This window comes from Trachymyrmex septentrionalis, unplaced genomic scaffold (assembly GCF_001594115.1).
Source record: "Trachymyrmex septentrionalis isolate Tsep2-gDNA-1 unplaced genomic scaffold, Tsep1.0 scaffold14, whole genome shotgun sequence".
Classification (NCBI taxonomy): domain Eukaryota; kingdom Metazoa; phylum Arthropoda; class Insecta; order Hymenoptera; family Formicidae; genus Trachymyrmex; species Trachymyrmex septentrionalis.
This window is the reverse complement of record NW_017304543.1, coordinates 2971786-2988607: the sequence shown is the minus strand read 5'-3', so window position 1 is coordinate 2988607 and position 16822 is coordinate 2971786. Positions and strand designations below refer to the sequence as shown.

At 27.8% G+C, this 16822-nt stretch overlaps 2 protein-coding genes and 1 long non-coding RNA gene across 3 annotated transcripts in view; 1 reads left to right on the top strand and 2 right to left on the bottom strand.

Moving 5' to 3' along the window:
* Window positions 1-122: 122 nt before the first annotated feature.
* On the bottom strand, window positions 123-2197 carry LOC108745410 (L-threonine dehydratase catabolic TdcB-like). The gene is made up of 4 exons (XM_018481548.1): window positions 1902-2197; window positions 1135-1312; window positions 707-984; window positions 123-235 (listed from the first exon to the last, which is right to left on the bottom strand). The coding sequence occupies exons 1-4, from the start codon at window positions 2195-2197 to the stop codon at window positions 142-144; spliced, it is 846 nt and encodes a 281-aa protein (XP_018337050.1). The 3' UTR covers window positions 123-141.
* A 2090-nt stretch (window positions 2198-4287) lies between these two features.
* LOC108745514 lies at window positions 4288-6243 on the bottom strand. Its single transcript, XR_001939103.1, has 4 exons — window positions 5747-6243; window positions 5487-5662; window positions 4577-4736; window positions 4288-4503 (listed from the first exon to the last, which is right to left on the bottom strand). It is a non-coding gene; the product is annotated as an uncharacterized LOC108745514 (long non-coding RNA).
* Window positions 6244-7379: 1136 nt separating this feature from the next.
* Window positions 7380-16822, top strand: part of LOC108745511 (serine/threonine-protein kinase D3) — a 30306-nt gene continuing 20863 nt past the window's right edge. Inside the window, exons 1-3 of the mRNA XM_018481686.1 lie at window positions 7380-7422; window positions 8219-8278; window positions 8545-8739. The gene's annotated coding sequence lies outside the window, so the exon portion shown is untranslated. The remainder of the gene's footprint in view (window positions 7423-8218; window positions 8279-8544; window positions 8740-16822) is intronic.

The window sequence follows — 16822 nt, the reverse complement described above, 5'->3', positions numbered from 1 at the left end:
TAATTATATAAAACATTTTTTTCCAAAATCTAATTAAATATTTATGTTAAATATATATTATACAATTTTTTTTCTTATTCAATTATTTCTATATTACTTTATTTTAGGCAACAATCTGTTCGGAAATATAAAGACGCTTATTTAAGAGAAAGATGTTGAGGAACCAGGCTGCAAACTTGATTTATCCATGAAGTTGTTAGAGTTATCCTTTTTGCCGAATAGAGGTATCAGCACACTGTCATACACATAATTATGTTATCAAATAATATTAAATACTACACATCACACTATATTACTTTGTCACTTAGAAATGAGTTAATATGAATTGTCTATAGTGTTATCAACGTTGATATCGATTTAACTAATAATTATTTCTAGCGAGATATTAAAGATGTATTAATAATGAAAAATTATGAAAAAATTACAAATTTTAGATCGTATTTAAAAATCATACAAAAAAAGATGGCAGCGACAGAAGCACCTGGATTAAAAATTATTTCGATATAAAAAGTAGTACTTTTTTATCTGTGTTATAGAATATCTATAGAAATGTATTATAACATAAAAAAACATATTTGTAAAAATCGATACAATACATCCTTAAATAAAAATCAGGCAGTTCATGATTTATTGTCACGAAACGCATAAAATACTCAAATTTAATGAATTTTAAAGAAGATAAAATTGAATTTATAGAAGAAATCACCTTTTTTCTTTTATTAAATCGTTCAGGTTACCAGTTAGAATTCCAGCTAAAGCAATCGCTGCGTAATAATCATTGAAATTTTCTTTTGTTAGTAGAAAATTAGCAGCTTCTTGAATAAGTGGTTCAGATACCAGAACAACCCGATCGAACAAATAATACCTTATGTCTTGAAGTAAATTTTTATATCCCATATATACATTCGGACCGGGAAAAGCTATGTTATAACATTTTTGTCTAATATTGTTGATTAAAAGATCTTGAACTTTAGTTTGGACCTCCTATTAGGATTGAGATGTTATACATATAATTTACAAATTAATTTAAAATAGATATAACTGTTTTCATGAAACAAACTACGTTTATTAAATTGAAACATGAAATTAATCACATAATAAATTACGATTATAAAAAAGCACTTTTTCACTTACGATAATTTTTATATTTGAATTCCATTCTTTGATAGCCATTGCAATAGCTGCGTTTACTCCACAAGCATCGACCGTCGTCGGCAATATCACTGCATCAATTTTCTTTCCAAAATCTAACTGTTCAAAAATTTCTAGGCCCAAAGTAGCTTGGCCAATAATCATATCTGGATGATCGTTTCTATTAAAAAAAATATCATAAAATTTGATTATGAAGACAATAATAAAATATATAAGATTATAAATACGTAAAAATTAATATTTTTTTTAATTAACTACTTTTCGAACAATAGAATGAAATCTGTCACACAAAGAAAATAGAAATAATTGATGGAAATATCATCTTTTAATGAGAATGTATTTTAATTAATAGCGAATTCGATTGGATGCATTCAGTGTCTGGAGCACATTAAAACCGTCGTACACAAATTGACGTAAAACTGTGTGTTTAATATAAATATAAAAATATATTAAATCATAAAATTCATAAAATTCAATCATAAAATTCAAAATACTTGCATTTTACTTTTACACAGTTTATCGTTCCAGACACAAATTAAAAATAACATAATGTCAATGTTATAATTTCGTATTCTATAATGTAACTATTATATAATGCCATGAGCTACATATATATTGTAGTATTACATATATTCTAGAGTGCGGAATTATAATATTGATGTTATATAGTTTTTAATTTGTGGCGCTTGGGATCAATGTACATCTAATATGCACTAATAAGCATTTAACTAAGATTGAAAATAGAGTACCCGTCAAGATAACATAAACCTCTTGTTCTGGCAATTTGCAAAGCGATATTATATACTTCTACTATATTGTCACCCTGAGCAATTACTGTTGCTCCCAGATATTGACACTTATCAACTATTTCCTGTGCCGTTGATTTCTGCATCACTACTGTCACTGGTATTCTAAACTTCTGTCCAAAATAACAAAGAATTTGAGCAAAATATCCCATTGAGATTGCTATGACACCGTTGTGTTTCTGCTCATCAGTTAGCTGTAGCAGAGTATAAATCACACCGCGTATTTGGATGCTATTCATATGTTGATCAAGCTCTTTCTTGAAATAGATATGGACCCCTATTTTTCTCAATAACGAACTCTGAATCAATTAAATTAGATTTGATTAAAAATCGTTAGGATTCCTTAAAGGATTTTTTATAAATGTTTTTCGTTATATAATGTTTGAATCAAAGTCACACACATATACAGTACCAGTTAAAAATTTAGACTATATAAAAACGGCTATAATTTATAAACAGACGAAAATATATAATGTACAACAAATTTATTGCATGTAAAGACTACATTTGAACATAATTTAAATTTTTTCTTGAAGAAAAACTTGTAACAAAAACAAATATTTTGTAGTAATCTAATTTTTAAGTTTTGACACAATCATTAGCTTATCTTCATCGATAATACATGTATCTTCCCAGTGAAAAATGACCGTCAATTTGACGTTCGAGTTCGATCATTTTTCACTGGATTCCTCCTCGGATTTTTATCACAGCAACATAAATTTTTAACATCCTTTTTATTAGTTTAAATAACGTTTCCACTGGAATAGCTTCCTAGACATTTATTTTTTTATTTTTCAATATTTTGGTAGATATATTATTAAGATATATTAAAGTTGAAATTATTGAAGCTTTTAGATTTTGAGTAAAGTACTTATATTCTTCGAACAGCTAAAATTTGAAACAAAAAACAGTTAAATTAAGAAAGTTTTATGGAATTAATTACCTCAGTGAGTGGTGTTTTAAAAATATATTCTCTTATTTGAAATAGTGCCGATCTGATGACCTCGAACGAAATATATTTTCGCCTTGATCTGGTTTTCTGTAAACCCAGTTCTATTATATACTACAAAAAAAAGTACATTAGCAAACTTATATTTTTGTATATTTCACGAATATTACTCCGAATAGAATATTTGAGACAGAAGAAATATTATTCTTGAACTTTTTATAACTATTTTCGAAATATGGAAATATTATCATACATATATATGTATGTACATTGTGCAATGAGTATTAAATTTTAAAATTATGATTGATTAAATTTGCAATACCCAGAAATGGATTTTTCCTGATCGAATTCGTCGATATATTGGAAAAATTATAGTATAAGAAAATGGAAGGTAAACATTGATTTTTTTCATTGCCTTCCTTTTTATTTTTCTGTTTATTTCTTAATGGACACAGATTTAGAAAATAAAAAGTTACTTATTCGATGAAAACCACTTGATACATAATTGCAAGTAATCTACAATGTCAAGGAATAATGTCAAGCTTGATTTGACTCTTGTCAGAAACTAATCTTTTTCTTGTCAAGAACAGATGTTATTTATTTGTACTTGTTATTAACAACTCATCATTCAACCTTTCTCGAAGTTTTGGTTTTTTTTTTCAATAGCTATCACAATATATGATATACACACACACACACACACACACACACACACACACACACACACACACACACACACACACACACACATTATTAAAACTTATTATCAATTCATTAGTTTTATTATTTTATTACACATCCTTTTCCTCTACACAATCACACTTACAAAAATATTTCGGAACGCAAAAACTAATGTCATAATAAAAATTGAAGACATCATATATTTAACATAAAAAAAGTATTGGGTATTAGGTTAATGCTTTTAGCTGGAATTAGTTGAAAAAGAATAAAACCAAAAAGAAATAAGGAATATTGGATTAAAAAAAACTAGGAGAGATTATCTTGAAAAAATATCTTAGCAAAATGTACTCGTAATAATTATATGAATATTAATAAAAATTATAATGTTCAAAGGTTATACAAAGCAATAATGATATGTTTTGTTAAGTTTATTTTATTCCGCTATATCGATATATAATATTGTACAATTATTTTATAAATCTTTCCAAAACTGCAAGACATAAAATAAGTAAATGTACATCTAAAAACAATATCTACACATCAAAATACAAACAAGAAAAATTATCGTCGGTCATTTTATTTTAGACAAAATAATATGAATAATGTATTCTCACGATGGAAAAATAGGAAAAGACAATGTAAAAATTTAAGTAAATCAGTACAGTATATGAAAAAAATGTTTATTCAATTTTTGTCTTGCAGAAAAAAATAAATTGATATTTGTTCCATATAAAAAAATTTATTATTGCTAAGTACACTGTACTCTGAATTCAGTTGCCATAATCGAGCTCAGCAATGCTTTCGGAATCATTATCATTATATGTTATACATTTTCAAGGAGACTTGTTCTTCTGATCCATTTTTGTAAGCATTTTTTACGGAAGTGGTACATGTTCACTAATATCGTGTATACATCTAGCAGAGAAAATTATATTATTCGTATATATACATATATGTGTCTTAATTATCATATTTTAAATAAACAAACCTTGGGATTTTATTGCCATGTGACGCTATCCTCACTCATACTCAATTCCTTTTTTAAATAATGTTTCCGCGGTTCTTCTCTGCATCCTAATGGCGGACTCGAAATATTACTTCTGGGTTTTGAATCTTTGTCTTCTTTTACTAACTGCATTTCTGCATTTCTATAAAAAATTTGTTTACATTTGATTGTGAATCTCTTTTTAAGATTATCATCTAAATATTAATCACTATTTTCACATATTTTCGAAGATCATCCTTCGATTTATTTCTACTGATTAATGATGCATTTTCGATAGAATTCATTGTTAACCACGCTTTCGTTATGATCTTCAACAGGTTGTACATTAATCCAATTATGTGCTTCTAGTGATTAAGCGGTATGTTTTATTAATTCCTGAGAAAGTTTAGTGTAATAATTTGGCATTGATTCTGATTTTTTAGAACCTTTAAAATCAAAACATTTATCTCCGTGAATTTTTTGAATCGGAGAAATATTATCTATTTTATTCCCTATAATAATATTTTTTTAATTTATGCACAAAAGTGTTATAATCATGATGATATTAACAAATAATTGTATGTGAATTCAAATATATTGTGTGATTAACCCGATATAATGTGTAGAGCCTGTTGCCATTGCTTTTGCATAATGGAATGCAATTATTCTGCAAATTGAAATTTTGATGCACGCTGAGAATTCAAATGCTTTTCTAATAGAAATGATCTCTCTGTAAAACTTGAGCTAATTGCAGTTCGCATAATCGTTTTTCCTCTTTATGTTTTTCTTCTAGCAAGTTTATTTCTAAACGATATAAATTATACATAATTTATTGCTATATAAAAATATATAAGGAACGAACTTATCAATAACACCCTTTATCTTTCTAGCAGCGCATTCAGCTATAACTTACTATCTTGTTTTTAATTCCTCTAAAAATTCTGATTTGGCATTATCAAGTTGCATTTGAAATTCTTGCAATTTTGCTTTTATCAACTCATCCACCTATTTCTGATAAACCTTTTGTAACTCTGCTCTGATTTTTTCCTTTTGTTCTGCAACAGATTTGGTTTCATCTTTAGCTAATTTCTGAAACAATAGCACAAATAAGTATATGGTTAATAAAATAATAAAACTTGATAACTGTGACAAATAATTCAACATATATATTACTTCTGCTTTCTTAGTGTCGTCAATGGATACAAACAATGAATTATCTCTGGACTCAATCGTAGAAATTCAAGACTCCAATGATTGCATATATTCTACCAGCTCCGAGATAACACCGGACCTTCCGTAAACCGTTTTGACATGATTGCTCAAACTGGTGTCAGAGTCGGAAGACGGTACGTGGAATACATCAAGCGATCAGAAGCAAAACATCCGTGTCATTAGACTCGCTCATTATCCATCTAAACAGTCGTCTGTCACCGGTAGCAAATTATTAAGCAATTACCACAGGCCAATCGATATTTGCAAAGCGCTCGCAAAGCGATCCATCATTGATATTTATATATGTACAGAATGTATGTGGAGAAATAGCCAGCGTCGTGTACCGGTTAGGTTAGGTTCAATTTCTTGCAGCATGTATTTACAGAAGGTTTGTTATAGCGTATATTATATGTCCGACTAACGCTCATAAATGACGATTAATCATTTCCAGTTCGCCGTGGACAAGCCGCATCACGAAGATATACACAGCTCCGAAAATTTGTAAACAAACTTGAATGACACTCATGCACCATAAGAGACAACATAACCTTGCTTAGAACTGTCAAATCATCCTTATAACATATACTAGCGCCAATACATCCATTTTTAATTTAGAAACTACGTATATAGTTACGTGTATATATATATATATATATATATTGGCGATAAAATTATGTCGAAAATAAATGTGATGCGACCCCTACTAAATCGCAGTACTATAAATTACATACTAAATTACTTTATAATATAAATTTTCTCTAATTTATAAATCATAAACAAAATAAAATATTTTTTTTTTTTTAATATAATTTCTAGTCCGTATTCAGAGCGCGTTTTTCATATCCCCTTTTATGTTTGAAATTTTACATTGTAACGCGCTAAACTATATACTAAATACGCATCATAAAAGTGCATACCGAACACGATTTCTCTACCTTGACAAAACGCACAGCTCTAAATTTCGAAAATGACTGAGATTTTTCACATGTAGCATTTATATACCCATATCCGAAAGCTAGCGCGATCCAATGAGCGCCCGCAACGCAGAGGCAACGCGCTCATTGGCTGGCATGCGAGGTGGTGGGGTTCGCAGTCTGACGGCTAATATAAATACCGTATAATTTCCGATTTCACACTATTACAATTCGAGCAGGGGACGGGGATGTATCCCGTCATTCTAATGTTGGAAAAGTTCGCAACCCTTCCAATCAATTATAACTTTCTCTATATCTTATATTCTATAATCTTTCTTAAATTCTTATATTCCAATCTCTCAGAATATAAAATGACGAGGAAACGGCACGAAAGAGTCGTCCATCATTGGATTTATTTACTAAGGTAATCAATAATTTTCTTTGTCTTTACTTTTTATAACAGTTTAAATATCGCGTAGTGTAGAATCTAATATAGTACTAGTACAATGATTATTCGGATGAACGTATCTTTCTCAATACTCAATACGTCGTGTCGTCGTGTCTCGCGTCGCTAATTATTTTTACGCGTGAAGTTAGCCGCGCGCGGAAACGACCGCCGCTCTTCCATTTTTATCGCATTCACATTTTATTCGCGGACTGCAGTAGATAGGAGATGACACGGCGGAATGGACTGGCTCTCAGACGAGTGGCAACGCGATTACGGTAATTAAAACCTATATAAAACCAGAATGTATAACTTGAATGTATGTTATCGATATTTAACTACCGCATGATTCCATATTTGTATATTTAATAATCCGTTCGAATGCGTATTATGTATAACTTATTCGCCGAAAGTATATCACTTGAATAATTAGCAATGAGATTTTCGAATATCAAACTACAATACGGAAATGATAATCGTAAAAGGCGAGCGTATTATAATACACGCGCTCGTCTTTTATGATGATTATTATTTTCATATTGTAGATTGATATCAGATATCTGATGCTTGAAATACGGAAAATTCCATGAACGCGACGCCAAGAGTGAGAAGTGCAGTGTCGCTTTTGGCGCGCTAGGTTAACCGCGCAAAAATAAAGTCTTTTTAATTACAATTACGCTTCATTTACACATTTCGATCTATAATTGAAGCGTAAATGTAATCAAGAGATGATTGACATCGTGATCATAAGATAATTGAAACTTATATTAAATCTATATTTGTCGTTTATTGCAACACTTAGTTCGCTCAATTATAAATTCAATATTTACAAAGAGAAAGACGCGCATTGCCACCGTTGCCCTTATGCCTATTTTCACCAACGTAGATTAACTTTAATCTCGGTTCAACTTACTCTTCATCTTTTTCTAATCTTTAGAACTAGAAAAAGACGAAGAGTAGGTTGAACCGAGATTAAAGTTAATCTACGTTGGTGGAAACAAACATTAGCGTGTGAAATTGATCACGCGACAGATGAAATTACTTCAACACATTAATTACATTATTTATTTGCAGAATGCGACGAATACGAGATGGGCCGGCTCCAAATGAATGCTGTTGCGATTTATTGAATTGGTAAAATTTATATTAATCTAATTCTTAAAAATCTAATTCTTAAAATATCTAATACCCCAGCAAATGAGAATGGATTAAAATGGATTGAAATCTTTTTCTATCCGAATTTATTCTTATAAAGAATTATTTGAGAAAATGTATAATTATTTTAATGGATATATAATTGAAAAATTATTAAAAAATTCAATGTGTATAAAAATTAGTTTTTTAATTATTGATTATTTTGAACGTTGTTTTAATTTGTACCTTGTAATTGTATGTTACAGAATCACATAGCTGATAAACTCCACTCCTGCGCATCAGTCGGTCTTCCTTCTTTTTTTATTACGTACGCGTAGCCACCTCGGCCGCGATTAGGCTATTAAGGTTAGTGAAGATGTAGTAATATGTAATGGAGACTTTTCACGGCTCTATACTGAGAGGTCGGAGCATCGGTCGGTGACTGACAAAGATTTTATCAGGTAACGAATCTGTGAAAAATGTAGATCTATTATTATATTAGAAATGAATATAACGCTTTATAGATCCATTACTTTAAAATGGATTAGCTACAAAAGATTATGATACATATTTAATGTTGGATTTGTCTATCATTATTTGTCAACTTGATCTGCGTTTTGTGTGCTATTGTGCTTGAGGCTATTATGTTTATATCCGGAAAAAAAATCTTTTATATATAATTATATTAAAAATTGACACATTTTCTATATAATTACATATAATTATTATAAAATATGTACAATATGTATAATATTTTTCCTCGAGTATTTACACAAGCATACATAAAAAAGAAAATGAAATAGAATTTAATAAAGAGTTTGTGTTATAAATTAGATAAAATTAATAAAATTATATAATATTAAAAAATCAAGTAAGAACATAAATATATTTAATTTTATTGAATTATTATTTGATTCACACATATTAGAAATAATTAAATTTTTTAATTCGAAAGGATTTTAAACAAAAATTTTTTTCTTTACTGACAATATAAATTAGAAAAAATATTTAAATACAAAATTTTAATAAAAAGTTATATGGATATAAAAAAATTACTAATTTAGAAATAATTGGTTTTTAAATTAAAATTGAAATAAATAATGAAAAAGTAAAGAAAAAATAAAATATTGTGTAAACAAAATATTTTAAAATTCAAAGAATTCCACAGATTCTTTATTTTTAAATTAGTACAGTACAATATTCATTTAATATATATGACATAAAAATAAAGAATATTTTGATACACACAACAAAATCTATAATCAAACGAGTTATGCATTTATTTTCCTTAATCTCATTCCCAAATATTCATCCAAGATTAAATATGCTATAAATTGATGCAAAGAAAAAATATGTACATTTTAAAAAATATTTTTGCAATGCGTATAAATAAAAAAAATTGTTTTTTACAAGAAAAATATACAATAATGTTATTACAATGACTGATTAATTCTTATGTTGCACACACAACACGCGCGCGCGCGCACACACACACACACACACACACACACACACACACACACACACACACACACACACACACATGTAAATATATATATACATATAAATATATAAAATGCAATACTACATGTGATTATAAATAATTAATTTTTGAACATTCACAGCATCAATTTTAATATAATAGATTGTAGCTTATTTATTTGGTTGATTGATAAAATAAATTTACAGCAAATAAAGCAAATAAGTGACATAAAATCCCATAAGTTGCTTGTAGCGGAACACACAAGAACTTTTTAAATTATATTAACGTTTTTTCCATTAAAATTTTTCTATAAAAAAGATATTTTCGTATAATACACATTACAACTAGATGTAAGTGATATTACAATGATATAAATGCAACTGATAAGGAGCTTATAAGTCACAACGCAGAGTTTTTTCGCGCAGTATTTGGTAAAAAATTTATCATGCATGAATATGTATAATTATACATATTGTATGCATGTTTATGTATAAATATACATAAATATGCATACGAAATATGCATAAGGAAACATCAAATTTGAAGAAATGTAAAAAAATTATGTATAATTATATATAAAATTATGCTTATTATGTATGAGTAATTTTTTTACATTTTTTTAAACTTGTTTTTTTCTAAAATAAACAATGCGAACAATATTAATGCGTGTTTATATATGTTTATACATATTCATGCATGAAAAATTTTTTACCGGGGATCGAAGTCGTGATTATACAGAGATTTTTTTTCACATAAACGCAAATAATTGTTATACTATTACGTTAAATGTTATAAAACAATACTTTGATTTGCAAAATCACAACAGCATTTGCATATAGCGTGACATAAAGATGAAAATATAAAAAATAATTAGGTATATTAATTGTTATAAAAATTGATTATACCATTAATTAATTTAAAATCAATATGTTTTAATATCATATTTAATATGTGTTCAAGACGAAATTGAGAAACGACAAATTAACTATAAAATTAAATATAAAAATTATAAAAAACAATTCTAATTTATCAAACCGCCAATCAATGCGCCATCGACTTTTTCAAGAATTGTTTTTTCTCTTTCTTTATCACATGTCCGCTTAAAACCTCTTTTCTGTAGTAGCTTCTCCATGGCCTCGGCTTTTTTCTATATTTTATTCACTTCGTAAATTTTTTTTAATTGTTTGTGTGTCATTTAACATTTTAGTTGTATCAGTTTCCTCATGGCATGCAATAAACGGTGCGTATCTTCGGAAATATTTCCGGGTTTTACTCGAAATTTGTATGAATTCGGGATACGGTCCGGGTAGTAAGATCGTTGCAATACGTGCCCAATTCTCGTCACATTTACCGGTCTGTCGAGCTTGTCTCGTAAGACTAGCGTCTAGGAAGCCGATAAGCCGAATTAACCACAATTTATGCACGAGGGATGCGGGCAATACCGCCCCAGAAAGTGGATTGCCTCGCGTCGCGTCTATCAGCCATGTGATTTATGCACTTGTTGTGACACAGACTATTGTGGATTCACAGTATTGTGGTTATGAAAGCCTCGTCGACGTTAGACGCGCGTTAAACGATACGAGAAACCGGCTGTGTTCGCAACGATCTCACTGTTAATTTTGTATCTTTTTCATCGATAGTAGTAAATCATCAGTTACATTGCATGTCGTACAATTCGCACTGTCGTATGCACGTGTTATGAAGGATCTGCAACAAAGATATATTGATTGGCGAGACATTGAGAAAATTTATCCGAAAAGAGATTGACAAAAGCAAAAGAAAGATTTCCTGCAGAAGGATAATCAAAGGGGAACTTGTAGATGGAGAATTATAAGAAATCTTTTAGTTACGAATCGCGGAATTCAAATGGTGGAAATTGTGAATAATTGTGAATCAAAGATTTAGTATACAAGTATATATAATGATTTTATATATCTTATGGTTCACTCACACAGTTATGAAAGAATTGTGGTAGCAGTTATGTAAAAATTAAAACATATATAAAATATTTAAATATTATAGAAGAGAAATCACTTAATTCAGTGTAAAATTTTGTTTTATGGAAATTCAAGTTTTCAAGGTTATTTTTGCAGAATTCTAATAGTACATAGATAAAAGAAAATCTAAGATAAATTATATATTGATGTTGGTCTCGTAACTATTTTATTGTGACATGCAATTCTTATCGCTTCGTTAAAAATGAGGGGTCTGTGTTGCATAATTAAATCCGAATTTTCACCCATGAGATCCGGATTCCGTGTATCAATAATTTCAGTATTGGTTAATGACCGTTAACATTTTTTAAGTTATTCAATTACTAGTAAAGAAATTGTTTACGAGAGAAAATAGGAGTTATGTGAATTAGAATCTTACGTCGAATTAGAATCTTAAATGTTATTAATGTTCGCCTTTGTCATTATTATGAATAGGAAGTTGTAATTCATTCGTTTGTTCACATCAATTGTTTCTTATTTTTTCATGCTTTGATAATTGTTTTTAAAGAAATTTAAAAATCGATTCGGAGATCGATTTACTCTTTCTAACGTTTTCGTTATTCTATCAACAGTTTTATTAACGTCTTTTGTTTACAGTTTATTCAACTATTTAAAACTTAATATGTTATGTAACTATAGATCACACACAATAATTAATAGTATGTTTGTTTGAATATTGCTCGTTAATTTAATACGTATGATTGTATACTTGATTGTGACTCATTTCTCCTTATCGTATGTGTAATATATCTTCATCAAGCTATCATATATATATATATTCTAGAATATATATCTTAATAATTGGAAATATGAATAATATTTTGATCCACCGATTCTATTCAACAATTCTTTCTTATTCATAATTATGATTTTACATTTAATTTATATCAAATGTTATATTAAAAGTAATTTGAATATGAAATAAGAAATAACAAAACAAATTTATATCAATAAACTTATAATTATTTATGTACGTTATTTGTAGCAACACGACAATTATAATATTGTATTATTAAATACTGTATTTAGTTCTTTTGGATCTCATGTCATTTATTTTGTTTTGTATATTTTACTTGATATGCTTTGAAGGTTTTTAAACATGTATTATATTTTCATCGTTGCATCATCAAATTTTATTTCATTATTTACTGAGTTTTTATCATTAGAATATTATTAATATTATAAATTTCAATTTTTCGCGAAATATGTAAAGTTTATTATTTAGAACTGAATGAATAATACAAGTAAAATACATACGTATAATATAAGTAAAATTTTTTGAACTTAAATAAAATTCCGAAAAACAACGCGTGTTGTGGAGAAACATTCAATCAAAATTCTCATACAAGTAATAAAATTTGTAGATATGTCTTCAGTTTTTTTACAATTTATATGGTTATTATCAATATTTCTTTTTAAACAATTTTTTGTTATTTTAAATTTTTCGATATGATCGCCTCGCGTATACATACACACAAATCGAATGTAACATTGTCTATTGGCGAGAATAATAATCCACAGTAAAGAGGTATCTCTTTCTTATTAATTTTTAATTGAAATGCAGTTTATGGTCAAATGCGACGAAAGGTAAGTCCAATCTGGCTCGAATGTCTGTTCTACAATAAGATCGTAAGCCGTAAGAAATTAATCATAGTTGATTATTCTATTCATATTTAATTGTAATTGGCTAATTTCTTACGGCTTATGACTTGCGACCTTATTGTAGAACAGGCACAGAAAGAAGGAAGAATATGAAAAAGGAATAAGGTAAGTGGTTAATTTTGATCACGTGGAATATAAGGTAATGTACAAAATTATATTTACAAAATTATATTTTATTTGATTTTGTTTACATTTTTCTTTATTTTCTCATATATATACGAGATTGGAAAGATTCCATTTACATTCTAATCGCGTATATTTGAAACTCTTGTCTAATTCTTAAATTTATCGCTCGAGCAGATTTCAAGTATTCTACTGAATTAATTAACAAATCGGTTTCCCTAGTAAGTCATGTGTCGCGTTGCGGTTTTAATTAGAATTTTTTTATTTAAGTTAAAATATACGGTAGGTAGGTAAATGGATAAGAAGAAGTAGGAATATATGGACAAGTAGGAATAATAAATGTATATATAGACTGGATATATATATGGGTAGATAGGGATTCGGGCAGGTAAGAGTGTAATAATTTGAGTTGAAAAAATATAATAATCATAAATATTAGGTTAAGTAAAAAGTCATCGCGTTTTTTTAAAAGACATCTATCAATAAAAACCGCAATTACTTTCATACCAATAATATAAATATATCTTGATAGAGTAAAGTTTCAGCTTTAAAAATCTCTTTTTTTAATTATACGATACGACAATTTTTAATGGAGTTATGAGCAATTAAAGTCAAAATAATTCTTTTATTTAATCCGCGATAACTCAGTAATCAAAAGTCGTAGAAATATAAAAAAAAAACGATTTTTGTAGGGAAAGTATCAAGCTTTCACGATAGGTAATCGAAAATTTTCTCAAATTCGTTTTGGACACGTTACAAATCCACAAAGTGAGAAGAAAATTTTTCGTATTTTTCAGCTCGTAGTTTTTGGTATGTAAAAATTATCAAACTCATATAAACTTAAAAAATGTGATAAGCTTTTAAAAGTAGAGATTTCAAGCTTTAAAACCCTTTTTTTAAATTTGAATTTCATTCATTATTGACGAAGATATTGTATATACAACTTTGAGCTAAAAAATACGCGATGACTTTTTACTCAACCTAATGTATGCACATATTTTTCAATTTCATATACTTTTCTTTAGAACGCATCATGTACATATAACCTACATATATATGCTTTTATTGCTAGTTTTTTGTTCAAGAGATGAAGGAGCGCTGAAGGAAATTAATTAAAATTATTTTCTTACATGTATACCAATATTTTATTTCTTTATTACTATGTACCACATACTAAAAAAATACGTATATTTCCTATTAGTTATACATATTTGTTCAAATTGAAGAATTATAAACATATAATGTATATCAGTTAATCTTGGAAACAATGTTATATATATGGACATACTTTATTGTTTTATATATAACATATTTTATTATAACATATTTTATATACAAAACTTTTTAAATGTGTATAAACGTGATTTTTTAGTATTATTACACAAATATTTATCAGTCTTGATAAATTATTGTAATAAATTCATTATATATATAATATATATAATCTGTATGTAATATATATAATATATACATATGTATAATTAAATATAATTGTATAATCTAGGGATGCATCGGATGCAGGATATCCAAAAAGTATCCGGTACTATCCTGCACTTTTTTACTATCCAAGCGGATAGTCGGATATCATTAGTACCCGGTTAAAATTTTATATCAAATTAAATTGTTGTTTTTATTATTCAAATGTTATAAGTAATGGATATATATTTGTAATGTTATATTATCTTATACAGTCTTGTAAAATTATCATTTTTTCTTTACATGTTTTTTTTTTCAATTTTCGTTCAATCCGGTCAAATTTCGGGAAATTGTCTTCTAAAAAGAAGTTCAGCTACACAGAAGATATACCTTATATTAAAATTTGTTTCCCGGGATTATATTCCAATTTGAATAGAATTTTAAAACGATTAAAGTAACATTAACATTTATATGAAATTAAACGGTAAATCAATATTTAATGGTAGTCAATATTTAAAAACCGGTTGATATGATCAAGTTGAGAAATACGTCGCATCTATATGACTTTTCTGTTTGTCAAGTATGCTTTAGTTGTCTACAATTTTTCTAGACATCAAAACTGATAAATATTTGTGTGATAAAAAATCATGTTTATATACATTTAAAAAAATTTTAAGTATACAATATACAGATTTTAAAATTTTCGTTTTTTTAATGCGGCATATGACGTCCATTATTATTGTAACATAATTGAAAATTTCCAACATTGAATTTTTACTATATCGATATACCGATACGTTATATTATTGATAAAATTATTTCGTTATTTAGTCTCCAATTTAGAAACATTGTAGGTGTTTTTTTCGTAACTCGAAATTTTTTCCGAATTGTGTGACTCGTTTTGTATTTCTGATTATATTTGCTTATGACAGATACATAATTTTTTTTATAATTTAGCTGTTTCGATTACGTGAAGTACGGCCTGAGATGATATTGTCTAAAGATACATCTATCTCCATATATAAAATCTTCTTCCCACAAATCCATTCTACCATATAAAGGTATAGCTATCCTGGCGCGTATAAAAACAATGTTATTTTATGTAATAATATGATTTTATGTAATATTATTAAATTGAAACTTAAATTGCATACATTACAATTATAAAATATATAAATTGCTACGGAATTAATAATTTAATAAATTCGAAAAAAATGTATTTATAAAAGGAGTTACCTTTTTCCCCGTAGATCATCAAGCTGACCAGATAAAAGCCCAGCTAAAGCAATTGCTCCATAATAATCGTAGTAACATTCAGAATTGTTTAGATACATAGATGCAGAATGAATCAAGTCTGATGTTACCGAAATAAACCTGTCGATCACGCAATGTGGTATGTTTCTTAAGGGACACGCTACATACTGTTTCGTAGGAATATTCAATTCTATACATGAATTCGTTCGTTTTTTCACCTCTTGGAATAAATCAGAATTTGTACCTTGAACTTCCTAAGAATTAAGATTATAATACAAATAATTTATCTAAGTGAATACAACACTTTTCCTTGATGTACTAATTAATGAAATAAAATAATGTATAAATTATATATATAGAAGAGCTATTAACTTACAATAACTGTTATTTTTGAATTGCACCCTTTAATAGCTATTGCAATAGCTGTTGTTAATCCGCAACCTTCAATTGCCGTCGGCAAAAGTACCACATCAATTTCACTTTGTTGCTTTATAATTTCTATGCCCAAGGTGGCTTGACCAATAATCATGTTTGGATGATCATTTCTATCGAAGAAATATTAAATAATTTACTCTCATGAACTTATTATTAACGAAAGAAGTATATCTTTTG

Excerpts from the sequence above, each read along its gene's own strand:
- LOC108745410 (XM_018481548.1), bottom strand. The coding sequence starts at position 2,197 with ATGAATAGCATCCAAATACGCGGTGTGATTTATACTCTGCTACAGCTA. Across the intron at positions 985-1,134 it reads ATTCAAATATAAAAATTATC|GAGGTCCAAACTAAAGTTCA; the intron begins GTAAGTGAAAAA and ends CAATCCTAATAG. Across the intron at positions 236-706 it reads GATTTAATAAAAGAAAAAAG|TGTGCTGATACCTCTATTCG; the intron begins GTGATTTCTTCT and ends TGTGTATGACAG.